The sequence below is a fragment of the Penaeus vannamei genome, chromosome 3 (assembly GCF_042767895.1).
Source record: "Penaeus vannamei isolate JL-2024 chromosome 3, ASM4276789v1, whole genome shotgun sequence".
Lineage (NCBI taxonomy): Eukaryota > Metazoa > Arthropoda > Malacostraca > Decapoda > Penaeidae > Penaeus > Penaeus vannamei.
The window spans coordinates 36,252,313-36,272,312 of NC_091551.1; the positions used below are offsets into that span (position 1 = coordinate 36,252,313).

At 34.5% G+C, this 20,000-nt stretch overlaps 1 protein-coding gene across 3 annotated transcripts in view; it reads right to left on the minus strand.

Moving 5' to 3' along the window:
* The window catches only part of LOC113829101 (transcription factor p65), a 41,715-nt gene that overhangs the window by 6,800 nt on the left and 14,915 nt on the right, over nt 1-20,000 (minus strand). Inside the window, exons 2-11 of one of the 3 annotated variants that reach the window (XM_027382194.2) lie at nt 18,955-19,035; nt 14,255-14,430; nt 13,964-14,089; nt 13,428-13,671; nt 13,070-13,213; nt 12,428-12,526; nt 11,892-12,025; nt 11,386-11,482; nt 3,059-3,154; nt 535-651 (exon numbers count right to left, since the gene is read on the minus strand). In XM_027382194.2, the coding sequence (XP_027237995.1) occupies nt 535-651; nt 3,059-3,154; nt 11,386-11,482; nt 11,892-12,025; nt 12,428-12,526; nt 13,070-13,213; nt 13,428-13,671; nt 13,964-14,089; nt 14,255-14,430; nt 18,955-19,024 (1,303 nt within the window). In that variant the 5' untranslated portion in view covers nt 19,025-19,035. Of the gene's footprint in view, nt 1-534; nt 652-3,058; nt 3,155-8,945; nt 11,483-11,891; nt 12,026-12,427; nt 12,527-13,069; nt 13,214-13,427; nt 13,672-13,963; nt 14,090-14,254; nt 14,431-18,954; nt 19,036-20,000 lie in introns of those variants that run through there. The other 2 variants (XM_027382195.2, XM_027382193.2) reach the window with 2 other exon arrangements.

The window sequence follows — 20,000 nt, forward strand, 5'->3', positions numbered from 1 at the left end:
GTGCTTTCCTCACCATCAGTAACTCTGGCTGTGGCATAAATGATTTTTCAATAAAAGAAACTAATAAAAGACATTGTGCCTACTTTGGGTGGCTGTACTGGGCCAAACAAGGATGTAAGTTTTCATGGCATTAAGCAGATTTGACCACATGCAGCTTGGAAACTTGCCAGTCAGCATATGGACTCAGACACAATCAATACAGAACTATCTCCTTCTTATACTAGTGGTATATGGAACTGTCTTTGTTTAGGGTACTTATATATGATTTTCAGGGACTTTTCAGAATAATAAACTATATTAGAAAAGTGGACCTCCACTTGAAAAGAGAAAATAAAAGTTTGGTGCTAAAAATAGTAAAAGATAAGGCAAGCTAAGTTTAGTGGAAGCATGTTAATCTTGCAAAGGAGCTTACTGTGGTGTATCCCCGAAAGTGCTCACCATAATTCCACCTAAAACCAGACTGCTCTAATAGGAGAGCAAATGGAAAAACAAAAAGAAAGAGGCTAATAAAGTCCCTAAGGAAGTTTTTCTCACCTGGAGGCTCCATTTTTATCTTATCCGAAAGTCTTGAGGAGCGCGAGGCTACTCTGATGGGTCGTGGAACAGCCCCAGAGACCTGCCCCTGGCCTGCTGCACCTCGGTCCCCGTATACTGAAGATATGGCATTTTCAAGATATGGGTACTGGTGTTTATTCAGAGTGAATGCATCAAGCCAGAGATTTAATTGATATGAGTGATCTTTTTCTCTTCATTAATTTCTTTGAAAGCATGTTTGGGATTTTTGGAAATGAAAATATTCACTCTAATTTAACCACAGTGCACACAAAATCTATAAATTATTTGAGTGTTCATAAGTACCCAAAGACAAGTTTTTCAGTTTTTCAGCTTTTCTCTTTAAAATATTATCTTAAATTTCCTCATATTTCCTGCTTACAATGTTATTGGTAAGGATTATTTTTTGTACTTTTCATTATCATCATTCATTTTCTCTAGGCTTTTAACTATAATATATGAGAGTATTACTAAAGCAGATGTTACATACTATGGCCATGTCTTTCATACATTTTTCACTCTATACTCTTTATTCACACTCTCACCCAATCAGATTTACTATGTACATGCTAAACAGTGGAAGCAAAGATTTTGAGCAACATTCAATAATTAAAAGATATGACAAAAGGTAAGAGTGCAAGTGTCATCTACACCAGTGTTGTCCAAACTGGGGTCCACAGCAAATGAAAAACTGGTGTTGTCAAAACTGGGGTCCACAGCAAATGAAAAGGGTACCCGAGAAGATGAAACACAAACAGAAAATAACACATACATACAAATGCACCTGTATGCACACATGCACTCAAACAATAATGTAATTTGCATTGTCTTTCCAAATATAGTCACATTTGATCAGCCTTGGGGGATATATAATAGCAGAAGGATGTAAAAAGAGGATACAAGTTTGGAAAACACTGGAGTACTATATGAATGATGAAGGCCATGCCAAGAAGAGTAAAACATTCTTGAAAAAGGAACGTCTTGCAAGTATGTTTTGTATCTGTGTTACTATCAAATAAATTGTAGATCTTGACATATGATGGGTGTAATGTTAAAATCAAAATGACTAATAACTAAGGTAGTTAACAATTGCAACCGCAATATCATGAGCTCGATCAAACTCTGGAACATTTTGGTCATAATCACAAAGGGGACTATAAGAGTCAGACATAGTGTTCTTGAACCAATACTCTGCTCAGTTTTGATGTGGGAAATGAGATTCTAATGTATGATTGCCTTTGCAGTTATAGAACTATGCATAGGCTTATCAAACAAATTAATCAGACTATGAATCACAGCATTTTTTTCTACCTCTGCTTCTACTTCTCCATGCTTGAAACACATAATCATTAGACATCCATGTTTCCTTTCTTTCTGAACTAATACCTTTAAAATAATGGTAAAACATACAAGGTATTGTGCTTCATGGTGTTGATGATTTTGATGCTAGCCCGGACATGACTTGCCTTAGGGAAGTAACTAATCCATTGCTGCCAGGAAAATATAATGTTCACAGAAGTTTTCTTTTGTTAAATGTCTCTACACATAGATGGTTCCACAAACGCTCGGCCACCAAAAGTCACTTTGTAAACCTCATGATCTCAACAGATTTCCCCTTTCCTTCAGTTTTTTTTTTTTTTCTCTTTCTTTTTTTACCAATGCTATTAATATCAATGCTGTCATTATCATCATAGATTTTATACTTATCATGCTACTGAAATTACTAATAAATAATACAAGATAAAACAGCATACTTCCAAAACTCAAGGAGAATAGTAATCAGGTGAGAAAGATATTTCCAGTAATTGATTCCTTGGCAACTTAGCACTTGTGGAGACATTTACATGTAAAGACAATCAAAAAGTAAACTCAAAGTGGGTACGATGTGTACATTCATGCAATCCCTGGCAGCACTGGCCTAATATGAGAGCCTGACCAACTATACTAGAGTCAGGGACCAAAGGTGAGTCTGTGCAGTGGAAATGAAACTGAACAGGCTAACAGTACATGCAATCTGCCCTCTAATTATAATTCTTGAAATCATCATTAATTATAATTTATCAATTAGCAATAAGATTTTCATTAAACTAAATAATGACAAGAACTACAAAATGCATTTAACTATTTTGCCTAAACTTAATATAAACTTTTTACTACTAAAATCTGAATATAAAATCATTATCTGATTAAATGCTTTATGAATCGGAACACTGTGAGCACAAGTATATACCAAAATGTAAAAAATGCTACTGGTGCTAAAACATAATCTTATTTCTAATTCCACAAATATGAAATGTTCCCACAAAAAATGCCGCTTTTAAATCTGAGACACCAAAAAATATTTCACATATACAACATCCCTCTCACTAATTCCATTAAATAATGCAGACTTTTGTTCCCATATCGCATTCTGTGTTCAAGAACACAGTTCATTTAAACAGTTAGCAGTCACACTTCCTGGTACACACACAATCACATCACATATCAGAAAATATCCAAAACTTACCCGTGCCAGCCATGTTTTCTGCAAGGTAACGACTAATCTTCTCTGTATTTGCACTGTTGCCAAGTTTGGCCATTTTTCTCTTTAGGTACTGCGGATCTAGAATAAAACAAAACAGGCATGCTTGTAAAAACCAAACCATGCAAATATACACAAAATGGAAATGAGATGTGTAAATCATCTTTAAAATGTTTCATGCACATAAAAAACAACTAAATGGATAATTAAAAAGATATCATGCAGAACATTTAGAAAAAAAATATGTATTTCTTAAAATACAAATGCAAATACGCAAAACCAAAATCATTCTGAAAAAATACATATCTAATAAACATACTGCCTCTACTTGTTAAAGTACAAAAATAATCAATAACAGTACCTGAAATTCTCCTATATACAAAAAGTAGGAAACAAAAAATAAAAACTATTACTGTTTCTTCTGCTACGAAGTGCAGGACAATCAATTTTATTTACATTCAACCTAAGTATGATTTCAAAATACAATATACAACTTAGATAAGAAGGGTGTTTGCATAAGAAACAGCAATAGCAACAGCAAACATAATAATGAGGCAACAAAATTTATAAACATTTTGTTACCTCCTTCAAAACTTGCAATGGTAAAGAAAAGGTAATATATAAGTATCAAAGTAAGTCACATCAAATGCTGGAAAAAAAACAAAAACAGAAGTAAAATACAGGAATTCTAAACACAACTAAATAATACAAACTGCATTAGCTAAAGCATGCATAAATGGGTAATTCTAAAAAATACAACAAATAATTTTAAAAACATGCTAAACTGCACAGAGGTATGAAACACATGTTGCCATTTTTATCACATTTTATTTCCTAATAATGATTCATACATACAAACAATTTTTGTGATAATACAAGCTCCTTTTAATAAAGCTTTCATTCATTGCATTTTTATTTAAGTAGCAAGATCTGGGTAATGGCTAAACATCTACAGTTCCCTATAAATAATTTAAGTAAATGCCTGAGCAAATTCATCATAAAAACAGAAATGACACCACAGCATATCCCTTATTAAGTTTTAAGAAGAATAACAATATTTTTATCATTACAATATAGAAATAACAAGGTAAATCAGATATTTCAGCTTCCTGGGTATGTGATATGCTTTTAACATAGCTAACTTGAACCCAGCTTTGACTGCCGGAATAATGTATAACTCGGTGCATGTGTAACAAGCATGAAGCACCATCTATATGTAAACTTTCATGTTTTACTCAAAAACAAATTTTCTTAAAGGTAATTAAATCCTGTTACAAAATGCTATATATTCTTAATGTCAGGTATAATAAATCATACAAAATTATTAGTTTCAAAAACCTCTACATTCTCTAAAACATTCTAACTGTAAGCACAACTGATGTAAATAGGCCAGCCATTATACCCTGCCAATGCAGACAAGTACCCTGACCATCAGCTGGGTTTGGAGCCTGATACAGGTGACACCCATGAATATAAACATATGTAACAAAATGTTTGAAACAATGTTTACAGTAAAGTCTGCTGAACACTGCAGTAATTCACACATTATGCTATCTATTATCCTGCAGTATGAAAAAATAAACAAGAAAAAAAGACAAGCATGCTACTCTGTATAATTCAATTAACTGGATCTATCACATTGGGGTGATTTGGTCCATGATTACTTATATACATCAGAATAAAAACATTTAATGCCCACAATACCTACAGCATGCTAAATTCAACCCTACTTTATTCTGTAAATAAAATAATTCTTTCCCCACTAATAGAGTCAACAACAGACATAATCACTCAATAATAAGGCAGATTTCTTGATGTTCCTGAAAGCAATTTCCTGACAAGAAATAGTACTAAAAAGTGTTTAAAAGCAGAAATTAATGACCTGTCATTTATGGTAACATTAAATAAACACCAACATGAGGTATAAATTTAGGTCTTAAATGTCTAAAACCTGACTCTTCTTTTGCATTAAACTCAAAGATAATAATACAACATTTGTTTCTCTGCTGATTTGGATGTATCTAGCTATTAAAAAAATGTTTTCCTTTTCACTATTTTTTTTTTAAATACATACAGAAGACAGTCAAAAGAATACAATATTCTAGGCAAAAGTAGGGGCAAACTCAGATATTCCTAAGAATGAATCATAAAATTGCACCTCTTAATCAACTACCTACATGTTAATATGTGCACTATGTGTGATTATACAACATTGCAAACTCAGACATTTTCAACAACTCAACTCTTAATCTTTCATACTTATACCTTTACTTGTTCCTGACTAACCCTGTACACTTTCCAAGAATAATCTATCTGTTAGTTATTCCTTCTTCAGAGCTTTTCCCTTTGTCCAGACTATTATTAGGATCATTACTATACAATATATCAGACTTTTATCACCATCATATTATGCCATTCCTCAAAGTACATCTATATATTGTACATAAAAATCATGAAAACAATGAGTGCAGAGCAATCAAAACACTGAACCATTTACCACAACCACATGTACTTCCATGATATGGACACTGTTTCTTGTGTGTTTGCTTCTGTCTACGTCAAATTAAGCACCAATAAAATGAATATGAGTCATCAAACATGTCTATGTATTGTTAACTGTGCAACCTGGCTCCAAACAAAAAAAGTTAAATTAGTTTTTGAAAACAAGAGAAAGTAAGATACCATTTACAATAAATCTAGTGAAAATAAAGTTTGGAAAAAGATAGTTCTTTAAAATCAAAAGATGGGCAATTGTTACCCCAATAAACTATCTACTATTCTTTTTCCTTTATGGAGTAAAAATTATCCAATGCTTTAGCAATTTCACAAGATTTTAGTTATACCTATTATCACTTCTATCCCATTCTTCTCTTACTCATAGTGCATTTTTTCACAAATATACATCTTTGTGAAAGTGTGCCTGTGCCTGTACACTTACACGTGCATGTGTGAATCTATGAGTGAAGACAAATATGAACATGAATGTGTGTGTGTGTGTGTGTGTGTGTGTGTGTGTGTGTGTGTGTGTGTGTGTGTGTGTGTGTGTGTGTGTGTGTGTGTGTGTGTGTGTGTGTGTGTGTGTGTGTGTGTGTGTGTGTGTGTGTGTGTAGGGGGGGGATGACCCTAAAATAATAAACATTGTACAAATAAGTGTGCTTCAGTGAGTACACAAGTGAGTGAATGAGCAAATTCATAACTGGACAAAACTATAATATAAGTACTTAATAACTTAATCAACTAACATTAAAAGTAATTTTCAGTTATCAAATTATAACAACCATTAAAAATAAAGGACCATGTGTGTTCAGAAAGGAGCAAACATTATGTTCTTTCATATGTGATTTAAGTAATTTTGAATGTAAGTGAGGCATATGTTGACAAAAATCACTGTAGTCATTATGTATATCTCAAATAACCTTGTGACTGATTCCCCTCCATTTATTCCATTTGTCAAATGAATATGTAATTGCTTGTTTGCTTACAATAAGAGCTAGAAAACAGTGGTGCACTAATATAGCTAAATAGTCTCAGATCAAGAAAAGTCTGAATTCCAGTTTTCATAATTTTGTACCTTTACAAAAATCAAAGGGAAAAAAGTCAACACAGACATACAATAACTAGATGAGCACACTCACTACACACTTACAGAGACATATATACAAGGATAGGCCTTTCATAGTCTCTATTGAACTGTAAATTCTAAAATAACCTGTTTTCTTTTATGAGATGCTCAGGACATTAATATAAAATTGATAAATCATGCAATGAAACAGCTTAAGTCAAAAAGTACATTACCATCTTGAACTAATAAAACTCTTTAAATCTTCATCCACTAACAAATGTAAGCATAATATAACACACATTTTATACTTCTTGGACCTCACATCACTGGACAAGAACAACTCATCTTGGTAAGGACATCATGAAGATGTGGTACCCACAGACCAAGTCCGGCTTGGGAGGCAGTTCTACATAATCATTGTGAACACATCCTACAGTACCTTTAGATTTTTTGTTTTGTAAGTATATTGTTCTATGAAAAAAAGAAAATACCAAATACAAGATTCCACACTACACTATGACTAGTTCCCCTATCATATATATTTTCAACCTTTCCAAGAGACAAATAAATGACACATTTCCACCAGCAACTGAATTTCAATACTAAAAAGCACCAACCAGAAAACCAATCCTGTGCACTCATTTTCTGTTGGAGGGGGGGTGATTGTGGCCACACTTGTACTATCTTGGTAGATAAAATTCATTAAATAAAGAATCTTAAAAGTCTGTAACATACAAACAAAATCTGCATTATATTACCTACTCCTATACTCTAAAACATATCAACTTAGAGACCTTTCTCCAACAAACTTATTCCTATTCTTTTCGTAATAAATTTCAATTGCATACACTCAAAAGCTTGTACATAAAAAATACAGAGAATTGATGATTTTCAATGATACTAGCTCCTAAAAAAGGACCGAGTCAGCTATCAAACATGCTGAGGTATAGACACATACACACACATACAAACACAGCCATTCCAAATTATTGTACAGTGCTTGTCAAAACTCTTGCCCCACTTCTGGTTGAAGTCTAACTAATGTATGTTGATACTGATAGAGCTGCAATGATGGTGAGGGTAGATCAAATATCTTATACTTGAAAAACAAAGGCTAGCATTGATTTTTTTTATATTACAATTTTCTAAACAGCATTTTTATAGGGATGTAAAATCCACAAATATATAAATATGATCAACATATACCAAATTTCAAATATTCCCTTTTAATAAAGAAAGTATATAAAGTAAATTGTTCAATACTGTCTTCTTACTTAATCCATGGAGCTTATCAATTAAGACAGACTTTCTAATCTTAACCCAATGCCAAAACGGATGGCATGTACGTACATACCATGTCCATTGTGAGTTTGATTTATCAACTGTCTTTACACATAGATGGCTCTACAATGACAATATTTTCTTTATCTTTTATGGATGTTAGTTATGTTAATGAATACTAATAGCATTAATAGATAAAAAATCCCAAAAGCTCTAGGAAATGGGAAGTCAGGTATGGTCACGTGATCTACTAAACTTGGTGGCTGAGCACTTGTGGAGCCATCTATGTGCAGAGACATTTCACAGAATAAAACTACAGTGAAAAGTAGTTGAAGTGGGTTAAATGAATTTTTAAATACATTGTAAAACAGCAAACAAGAGTTCTGACTTGAACAGTTTATGCAGCCAATTATTTATGCAGTCTTTAAAAGGCCTCTGTTAACTGCTCTTCAAATTCCTGTCATAATCATCCCAGCAGCTTAACAAACAGTTTGAAATATGGCTGCTAAAATATCAACCACAAATGAAATTGCACTTTCAACTCTTTAGAGTTGTATGTCTCTGTATTTGAGCACCTAATTCCATCACACAAAGATATTCAATTAATATATAACAACTTCCTCCCACCTTGCCTGATCTGTGGAGATGCTGGATCCCCTGATAATATGTTACCAGTTGTTAAACATCTGTCACACATTATGACAAGCAAATTCAATGACTAGATTACTATATAAAGCACCTAAATATCTCACCTGAATCATAATTTAAAAGGAAGGACAGATCTCCTAGGAACCCTTTATGGTGAGTTACTTTTTTCCTCTATTTGTACACCACATCTCTCACAACATGGAAACTTTTTGCTACCCCAAAAGAAATATTAGTAATAAGATTATGTCAACTAAAAAGGAATTTGAACAAGTCCCTCCTATTCTACCTATACAATGAGAATATCATTTGAGGATTCTTACAATATCTCCTTTCTGAGAAACAAAAACAGGAATACTAAGTAATGATTAGTTTTGTATCCTGATTTTTTTTCTCTGTTTTTTTTTTTTTTTTTATGACTTACAAACATATTTCACCACACTGATGAAACAGACTTTCTTTTAACATTCAATTATTAAATAAAATATACTGGATCACTTGTGTTTCACTATCTTTACAAAATAAATATATTGCTTTTCTCTTATTCCATCTTCCTCTATTTTCAAGGACTAGAGACAAACATTTCCTTAGTACCTATATTTTGATAAATTGTCACACAGGACATCAATTTTCAACTGTTTTCTTGTTAAAATGTTTGCAATTATACTGATCTAGAATGCATTGACAATTCTTCACATTAATCTCTGCTTATTTTTATTTTAAGTATTCACCACAACCTGATCAACCCTGACTAGAATTCTGTAGCAGTTAATGCATGTGAAAATATAATGTTAATCAAAGCAAGAATTTAAGAGACAAACTAAATGGTTGTCATAAAATCAAAACAAAACTATCATATGTAATCTGTTTTACACACATTCCTCATTTATCCTTTAGACAAATCAAAATCAAAACAAAATAAGAGACATCTGAAATTCTTTTTCAACAACATAAAATATTAAGCAAACATCAAAACACCTACTACTGATATCCTACAAATGTTCAGTGACATCTGCTGAACTAAAAAAAAGGCATAAACTGCACTCAGCCCCAGTATATTATTTATTTTTGACAAGGTGTGTGAATGAAATACGTATGATAGTTAATCATTTGAGATGAAAATGAGCACAAACTTCAGCAATGAATGTTTCATGATATAAACAGTACAGTATCATTTCATAGGAACACTATGGAAAGAGACTTGAAATTCAGCCACATTGGTAGAGACCCCAGAGTGGAATCTTTCTGAAGCCATAAATGAACCTCCCAGAGCCTAATCTGCTTCTAAATATGAGTATGAGATTCTTAAATGAAGTGATCAAAGGTCATACTATCTGACGAAAGGCTGAATGAAAGCTGTTGCCAAAAAGCTATGTCACTCATCAATAGGAATAGGAATTATCAGGACTGAAGCCTAAAAGAAAATGCACTGGCATGATAAAAGTGCACAATGCAAGAGCAATTACAGCTCAGAGAGGGAATTTCTCTTATTTCTGGAAATCTTGCACAGCATTCTTATCAAACACCTAATAACATGTTTTTAAGACAAGTTTAAAGAAAAACAACCATAAAAGACAGTAATAGAAATATGAAATACACCCAATTTTGTACATTTAAAAAAGTTAAATTAATCTTTTCTGGTATACTCCTCAAATTTTTCTCATCTCTTCTTCTTCTTTAACTTTTTCCAGTGCCTTAAATAGGTGCCCTTAGCCCATGGGAAAAACGTCACATTATACAAATAAATCAAGGACGGTGCGTGGCAACTGTTCACAAGTGCGTTCCTGAGGCTGATTTGACGTTTCATCCCACATGTCATCTAGTTCATCACATTCTGAAGCTGATCCTAGAGGCGCTTGAAGGCTCCCACCTGGATCATAATATAAAGCATTATCTACGCTATGATTACCAGCAGAACTCTGATTTGTATTATTCACACTGGTGATATTACCCAGACGGAAACCTCTTTCTAATAACAAAGCAGCTTTATTTGGGTGTATGGGTTGACTGGAGGGTGTACCATACTCTCCAAAGTCATCATCTGGTTGTATAGTAGAACCTCTTGGATTTTTCTTAGGGGGTAAAGATGGAGGTGTTTCTTCTACTTTATTACTTCCTCCCGTGGTTGTTCCTGGAGTGGCTGCAGTTCTAGCCTGACCCATCACAAACTCGAGATTTGAATAGCACGATGCATAAGATGCATCTCCATAAACCGCATCTCCACTCAGCGGATTGTTGTTTGCAGAATCAGATATGCCTGTTATGTCTTCATAAACTGCAAAACCATCCCCTACTGCAGATAGGAGGTCATTCACACTACCCTGACTGAGGACATCATCCAACATGTCTGGATCTGAATACACACTAGCATCATCTGACCAGAAGGGTGAGGGTCTAGGCTGGGCAACATTTGCTTTGGGTGATGTAGCACCTGCTCTCCTCCTGTCTAGGGTAGCTGTGAGTCTCTGCTTGATGTCATCAATACTCTGTCCTGGTGATGGGAAAGCTCCTGCCATTGGAGGAGAGAGTGATGGGGGAGTAGGAGTCTTCGGCTGAGCCAGTGGCGGGGGTGAGGCTGAAGGGGGTGGACGGGGCTGTGGTTGTGCTGCAGGAGGTGAAGGTACTTTGGCATATGCTGGTGGTGTTGGTTTTGTTTCCTCCAGTGTAATACTGTCAAGAAAACCTGATCTGGGAGACTGAGGTGTCTTGTGACGAAGACTGTCTTCTATTGTTGTAGAAGCTGCCAAAGGTGAGTCCAGGCCAAGAATACGTTGGAATAACCCATAATTGTTCTTTAGCCTCTTAAATGATGTGAAAGGCCTACCTGAGTCTAGAGGCAAATACTGGAATGGCCGTGGCTCACTGGTACTCTTGTCTGATGGTCGCAACAGCTGCACGTACACCTTTATGGGGTTCTCTATCTACAAATGCAGAATAAGATACAAATAGTGTTTTAGCTACATAAATAAAACTTACATAAACATGCAATCAAAATACTACTTTACCATCATACTTTCCTTTCATATGAAAGGAATTACTAGCATTTACTCACAAATAAATTCCAAGTGAACCACAATATTACACTTACTTTAATATCAGAAAATAACTCTACTTTAAAATCTGAATGGATTGAAGGAAACCTACAAGAGATATACACATGGTTCTCTGAAGAGATGTCTTCACCATGGATTACCTTACTGGTACCAAACTAGGGTTTTTACATAGTTACCATTCATCCATCATGCCAACTTCAAATTATATCTTTAAAGTTGACCTTTCAAAATCATTCTTTTTTACGTTTATACCAAAGACAACTCAGATAATATTTACCTCAAGAGTTTTATATCTGGGAGTTTTAAACGAAATGGCCACTTGCTTGTGGACATCAGAAGCTTGGAAATCACCGAAGGCTTCCCATTCTATCATTCCATCTTTGACCTCATAGAAACGGACATGAATGTCCTCTGGTGGATGGAATTTCTCATTAGGTTTAATGTTTTGTAACAAAGAATGTTCAAAACCTCCAAATGATAATAGGGAAATACAGCCAAGACAACTTTCAAATTCTGAAACAATTCCTAGTTTCTTTATTCTTAGTTTTAAACATATAACTACCCAGAGAAAAATTAGGGAGAGTTTTTTTTTCCAAAAATAAAATATGGTTATTTACTTATCATCTACTATTTTCAAGTCTCCTTTCATATATGATTTTATATGAACATGTGAGGACTCATCAATTATGAAAGTAGTCCTCCAAATAAATAATCTTCAGAATGAAACAAAATAGTACAAAAAAAGGATATAATAAAAAAATATTTTATATTTCTACACAGCAATAACTAATGAAATCCATTATGATTACTTACCTTTAGTTACTTTATCACAGAGGAGAATAATCTCTTTGCCACCAGCCACACTGCTTGTGCAGTCACTGAGCTTGCAGATAATCAGATCTGATGTGGCCTCTGTCAGAGAAAATTCAGGTCATTTATTGAATCAGAAATAAACTTTACATATCTTTATACTGGTTTATTTTTCCAGTTGTTTTTTCCCAACTAAATCTTTATTTACATGAAATATATAAGACATAAACATCTTGATATATATGTCTGTTTTGACATAAAGAATAATTATATGAATCAAGAAATTATTTGAGAAATGGATGTGCCAGGATAGCAAGCCTAAAGGAAAACTGAAGAAAGATGAGAGAAAGGAGACATGGATAGGATGGCAAAAGAGAAACATTGAAATAAAAGAAAGAGAAGATATGAAAACTGAAAGGAATGGGAAGATAGGAAGAAATTATGAATGAGACAAAACAAGGAGGGACTAGTGGTTAATTGGATGGATCAATAAAGGTTATAGCTTATACAACCAGTAACCTAACTACTATGCAAAAGGCCAAAGAAAGAAAAACAAAAGAGACTAAACACATTAATAGACAAGCAGTTGAATAGACAGGAGATCCAACAAAACATACATATCAATTAAAATCATATGGAACTTACTTTTGTCATAAATTGGATCTGAAACCTGTGGTTTTAACGGGAAAGTAAATTTCCCCTTTTCTGATCCCTCGAGGAATACTTGAAAACACAATCTCAGAGCATTAAGATCAATACTCTGTGGCTGGTTACGATGAGAAAACCCGGCTGCAAAACAAAGTAATGGAATCATAATCAAACCAGACAACTGCTTTTACCAGATTTCATAGAATGATTCTATGCATCTAGACTTTATACTAAGATTTTATTCAAGCTTGTTTTGAAACCTTTCTAAATTCATATCAAATACATTAAATATCTGATATACAAGAAAATACAAACCAACATAATAAGAATTTAATAATAAATGCTCCCAACTCACTCTGGAAAGGGTCCACTCTAATCTCCTCTCGTAACTTGAGGGCATCTTCAACATCACGTTTTTTGACACATTGGATTCCCAAGTTGCTAAAGACACACTGCATGGAGTCATTGTTAATGGTCATTGTACACACGCCTTTTTTGCATCCTTCCTTCCCCACCAAGTTGTGTGGGTGGGGTCGGTAAGGTGGGTCAACAGTGACACAGGACACCACCACCACAGCAGGTCCTTTGTATCCTACCACCTGATAACAAAAACAACAAATAATAGACTCAATAAACAGGATTGAAGAAAGAAGTCTTATTAAATGTATATTCCTTGTTTTCTTTTTCTACACAAAAAAACTTGTATATAAATCTTCTACGTGAAATTGTTTTTCCCTGCTTTCATAATAAATTTTTAAAAATCTCAAACCAAGATGTTTACTACACACCCAGTCTGCAAAGAAATTTACTTCTATCATAGCTTTCTATATAAAATTGTTAATTCTAAATATTAAAACACATTTCTAATAAAAAAAGGAGAGTATCACACACCTGAATAGCTGGGTAAGTTTTATTTTCAGTTGTACTTCGAACTCCTGGTATTGATCCAGCTGAACGTCCTTCACAAATATAACGAAAACGAAGGGCCTTAGCCTGGGGCTGTTCTATAATACGTACCTAAAACATTAAAAAGTAAATCAAAATTCAATACATTTGTCTATCAGGTTTCAATATTGTATTTCTAATTATCATCAAATCAACCTCTATTTTAACTATTTCTGCATATACATCAATATAAAAGAAATGCTATACTTGACCCTCAATGACACAACAAACACTTACATAGGCTTTACGTTTGCTCTCCAGATCGGGGTCAGGTCTACTGGCAGAAGAAATGGTAGAAAAGTTTGCTTCACTTGCAGCCCCTCCTCCTCCTCCTCCTCCTCCCATCTGTACCCCTCCATACACAGAAATGGCCGATGCTGCATAATCAGGGTCATCTTGGCCAATAATATCAACTGAAATTAAAATCCAAGTTAGCAGAAATACAATGAATTTGACTTTTAATATAAGAATGAGTATATTATAAATGCATCAATCAACGATATAAAGCTTTAGTTAAACTTGATTACCCTTAGATACTGGGAGGACATGTATGCCAATGCCTGTCATATGGTCCCATTTGCCATGATCATGCCTAATCACAATGTACACTTCAACCTATTCACTACAATCATGGAAGGCTTATCTAAAACTGGTGGGATAAATTACTGCATCTTTTTTCACTATGAAAGAGACATTGTGTAGTATTCACAAAGCCACACCTACAATACCACTCCCAAACCCCCACTCCCCTTGAAAACCTTCTGTCACACTTTCCTGCTTCGATCTTCTTTTGATGTAAAAAATCAAGAGTGAAAGTACTAATTCTAGTGTTGTATAATATATTTTTATCTAGTCAAACCCTACTTCTTTTCCTCTACCCACATTCTCTCCACACACCATACTATTATATATCATTGTTAACCCATTGGTCGCGGTATTATGCAATATGGCGCGTAATCCCCTAATCTTAATTATTTTCAACTCGGGTGGCGCATGGGACCGCACTGGACTGTGTGCGCGCGCAGTGGTGCTGCCTTCCCTCTTTCGCGCAAATATTTTGTTTACTTATATCTCAGAAAAAATAAGTATGCAAAAATCTGCAAAAATTTGCAAAAACCCTTGCAAATACGTGCAAACATGCAAACATATGTAAATGAGCTCAGAAAGAGTGGCGGGCGTGGTTTTAGCACGCGCAATAGGAGAACAACTCATTTGGCGATAAACAGCCCATCGCACACGTGGGCCCGGGGGTGGTGGGCCCGGGCCCTGTAAGGCCGCAAGGGGAATGGCGGCTGATATTCCCTGGCCCACTCAGCTCCCATGCAGCACGGCCGCCTGCTGCTCGAAGGGGATCAGCTGTCAATTGCACGGTGCATCATATGATGCCATCCGCAGCCAGTGGATTAACGCCTTATATATCATCATCTCTCTACTATTTACGCATCTAGACACTCATAATTACATCTGTATACTAGTGATGGGCAACGCTTTTTTGGGGGGGGGAGTCGATTACTTTGATTACTTTAGTGATCAGTAATCAATTAGTTACTGATTACCTTTCTATTACTTTCACCTGGAAATAAATACTGTAGGGCAAGGGTCGGCAACCTATGGCACAAGTGCCAGACTTGGTACACAGAGCGCTTGTCTATGGCACGCCATGTGATTCAGAGGAACAAAGAAAAAGTTAACCAACAAGATAATATGAGTATAAATCTAAAATTTTAAAACATATCTATTTTTTATTACAAAGAATAATAAATGCAACAACAATATTACATTTGTTTTATGCATGTGTAGGAAAATACATCTGGGTATACAATGCTGAAAAAAACTGGCACACAAGGTTATAAGAAGGCATTAATTATCAACTGGCACACTATGTTCAAAAGGTTGCCGACCACTGCTGTAGGGTATGAACTTATGTATAAGATAAATTTATGATTTTAGTGTAGTCTCTATCCCTCTCTCTCTCCCTCTCTTCTATTTTTATCTATAGCTATCTTTATATCTATATCTGAATATCTATCTATATCTATCTCTCTCTATATATTTTTATTTATCTATGTCTCTCTATCTCAAGTTATCACTTTCTATCTCTATCTTTCTCTATCTCCTTCTCCTTCTATCTCTATCTCACTCTATCTCTATCACTAACTCGCTCTATCTCTATCTCCATCTTGCTCTATTTCTCTATCTCTATCTATATCTCTCTATGTATCTTCTCTATCTCTTTATCTATCTATATCTCTCCATCTCTGTCTCTCAGTCTCTCCACTTCTATCTCTCTCTATCCATATCTCTATCTTTCTATCTATATCTCTCTCCCTCTATAACTCACTCTCCATGTATGTGTGTGTACATGTGCATGTGCGTGTGCGTGTGTGCATGCTTGTGTGCATGTGTGTGTGTGTGTGTGTGTGTGTGTGTGTGTGTGTGTGTGTGTGTGTGTGTGTGTGTGTGTGTGTGTGTGTGTGTGTGTGTGTGTGTGTGTGTGTGTGTGTGTGTGTGTATTGAAGCGACGAACATTGATGTTTGCCTCCATCCTCCTTCCCCATCACCACCCAAACACTTAGGTGATAATGGGTGCGAAGGAGCGAGGTCAGTAAATATGCACCTGAAAAGAATAATCACTTCATACCCAAGCATTCGTACAAGAAATATTTGACACTAACTTGAAGAGTAAACAAAAGTGTAATGGTGGGTTGTGTTAGTCTGAAATATATTGAAATGATCCACAGTTAAGCCCTGACACGGAATAATCATTTGGTAACCAATTACAGATTATAATCAATTAATGAGAAATTTCATACTATAATCAATTGCCAGTAAATATTTACACCCAACACTGATAAATACTTTCTATAATTCCATATGATAAAATATTATATGTGTTTTAATAATATATGCACAGTAATCTACGGTTAATTTTCATTCACAAGCACGAGTAGATGTTGGTATCTTTTTTAAACTTTGCTCTCTAACAATCGTATTTGAGATTTAACAATGAAATACACATTTTCTGGAGTGCAAACTTGAGCTCTTTAAATGGCTGAAACCAAAATGTCTTTGTAAAACAAAAAATCATGTCTCTTTTGTGGCTGCAGGGTCAGAAAAGCTGGAGGGTTTGCAATTCTAGGAGATCAATTTTTCTTAAGTGGCGCAACAAGTACTTAGTCACTAATGGCCGGTTTGTTAAAATCGTGCCAGGCCCAACCCAAAGAATATTCGTATAAACAGACATCCACATATGCAGAGATACATATCTATCGATCTATCAAATAAATATACATTTATTTGTCTATAGATATGCATGTCTAAACAGATAGATATGCATTTATTTCTGTGTATGTGCAAGTCCGCGTAACAAATGTCAATCAGGTCGGACCTGGCATAATTTTAACAAACCAGCCATTTGGATAAATTACTTGGTTTACCTGATCTCACCATTTTTACCCATTTCTTGAATGTTTTTATTTTCATACTTATTACATTATTAATGGAGTATTGGAGTATAACTAACACATCATTAACAATTGCAGCTGAATTAGAAATAAAAACAATTTCAATAAAAAATTAAGGAATGGGATATACAGGTAAGGTCAGGTAGGCCTAGTTAATTGATTCTTTGAAGACTTGGTTTTGAAGTCATCTACGACAAAGCAAAACTAAAGTGGACACTGAATGTACCCTGTACCAATCATTTACGCTACAGCATGGAAGGTTTCCTCCTTCACACTAAACAAACACAAATGTAGATATGAAGCAGACTCATTAGTTTTCATTTTGTTAACTTTCCATTACTCCTTTTCCTACAGAAATTCAAGGATGAAGGAAAACAACTGACCAGAATTGTAAAGGGAAAGCGGCCAACAAAATTAGTCACACCAATTGATGATTAAAGGTTCTCTTTAATTATTTTGTAAATATTTCTTTCAAGCCTGTCACATAAACTTTTAGTATGAAATGGTAAACACAGTAATCATGTTTTATCATGCATGATAACTACTGTTTCCTTTTCTAATGTTTAGTTAGTTTCTGACACACTGTTATGCTACTAATCCATCATATTTAAATCATGAAGTCCCTTTTCTTTGACAATGTCTTCTTAAAATTATTGTTTAGCATTACTAATAGTAATACAAAATTAAAGAGAAAATTTATGAGTCATGAAAAAGGATAAACAAGTGTGATAGTTAAAATTATCAATTTACTCCTTGATAACTAAGCACTTGTGGAGTCACATACATGTAAAGACAATTAACAATGTATGCATATCCCATCCCTTGCAGTAGTGAGTTAAGACAGCTTTACAAAATATTGCTAAGAAAAATCATTTTAAAAACTTAAAAATGTAATATGAATGCAACTTCATTTGAATTGGCCCACTTCACCTCACCAAACTCATATGCAACAGTAATTCCAATGATCAAAATATCTTTACGCATCCAAAAGATCAATTCCAACACTAATCTTATGGGATAGATATCTAAGCTAATCAGTTTAACAAAAAAATTGTACAATTGGCAATATTTCCTCCAAATACTTCTACTTGAGAGTATGCTTGTTTCTGTAACTACTAACACATACCTTGTCACACTCTTGCACCAAAGTGTTCTACAACTAAGGCTATATATATATCATATTACTACATCTGTGTAAGACTCCATAGGCTATTTCTTCCTAGCCTTCCCTAGGTAAAATTACAATTCTAATACAACCTCCCATGTTCATTTAACAACAGCTGTATCATAAAGCAGAATTTTAATGTTCCAAAAAATTAAGTCAAATACAGCAATTTAGTCTTATTTCATAAAAATATTCCCTAACAAACAAGATGCATCTGAAACATTTAATCAATACAATAAAGGATTTATCGCTATATAAATTCTTCATCTAGGAAATTGGGGAACAAAAGTAGGATTACGAATACTTACTGACATCACTAATATGGAGAGAAAGCTGGTTGGAGGAAGTACGCTGGGCAACAAACATTGGGTCAGCCATGCCTCAAACACCTGGAAAAGCAAAAACAAAGTTAGGTCTTCATTCACTGATGAACCTTTTGTCCTACTAACATTGGATCCTCACGACATTTTCCTTTTGGGAAAGTACTTTTTTAACCCACTAGCGCCAGCATATTTTGAAGCCAAAATTGATAGTTTCTGGGCGGTTTCAAAATTGACGCACGGGGCTCCGATCCATCGACATACTGGCAGGACACCCGGCAATGTTTATGCTATCTACACAATATGCAAATTTCTGTAAATTGCATCAAAAGAAAGTGTTGATATGAGACACTAGTGGAAAGTAAAATCACAGAGAAAAAATCCTCAAGTTTCATTGGTTTACCCATCTCCAATATACTTTCTATGGCCCCTATTGGGAATCAAAAGAATTTCTTTCTGGGCTGTTGCCATGAAAAGCTGTACAGAGTGAAGGCTGCCGCAATGTGAACTTGTGAATGCTACAACATAGGCCCCTGCCCACCAAAGATCCCTATGACAAACACGTGCAATGTATTGCCTTCCAGTTCAGCTTATCCTCAATATTTATATATAAATTTAGTCTAAAACCAACTAGGCAAAACTGCACAATATGAGGTAAAATAATATACTTGGTAAAATATACTTCCAAAATGTGATCCTTTTCCCACAAAATTTATTATTTTGACATCTGATTTCATCCAAATCTTTTATTCTTTCTTGTAAAGTGAGGGGATAACACATTTTTTTTTTTTTTTTTTTTTTATCAAATTGTTTGAAATTCACTATGTCATCACTTTACTTCTTTCTACGCTTTCATGACATACATTTTTCTTTTCATGTGAACATGGCATAGTGATGGATGAAACTTACTCATCTGAAGATTATTAACAAATCAGATTTAACATTTTTTTGAAGATCCACTGATCTGAACACGATTTTGGTCCCTTTGTTTTTTTAATGTGTCCTTAGGCCCTTAGATAAGTGAAAGAGGACAG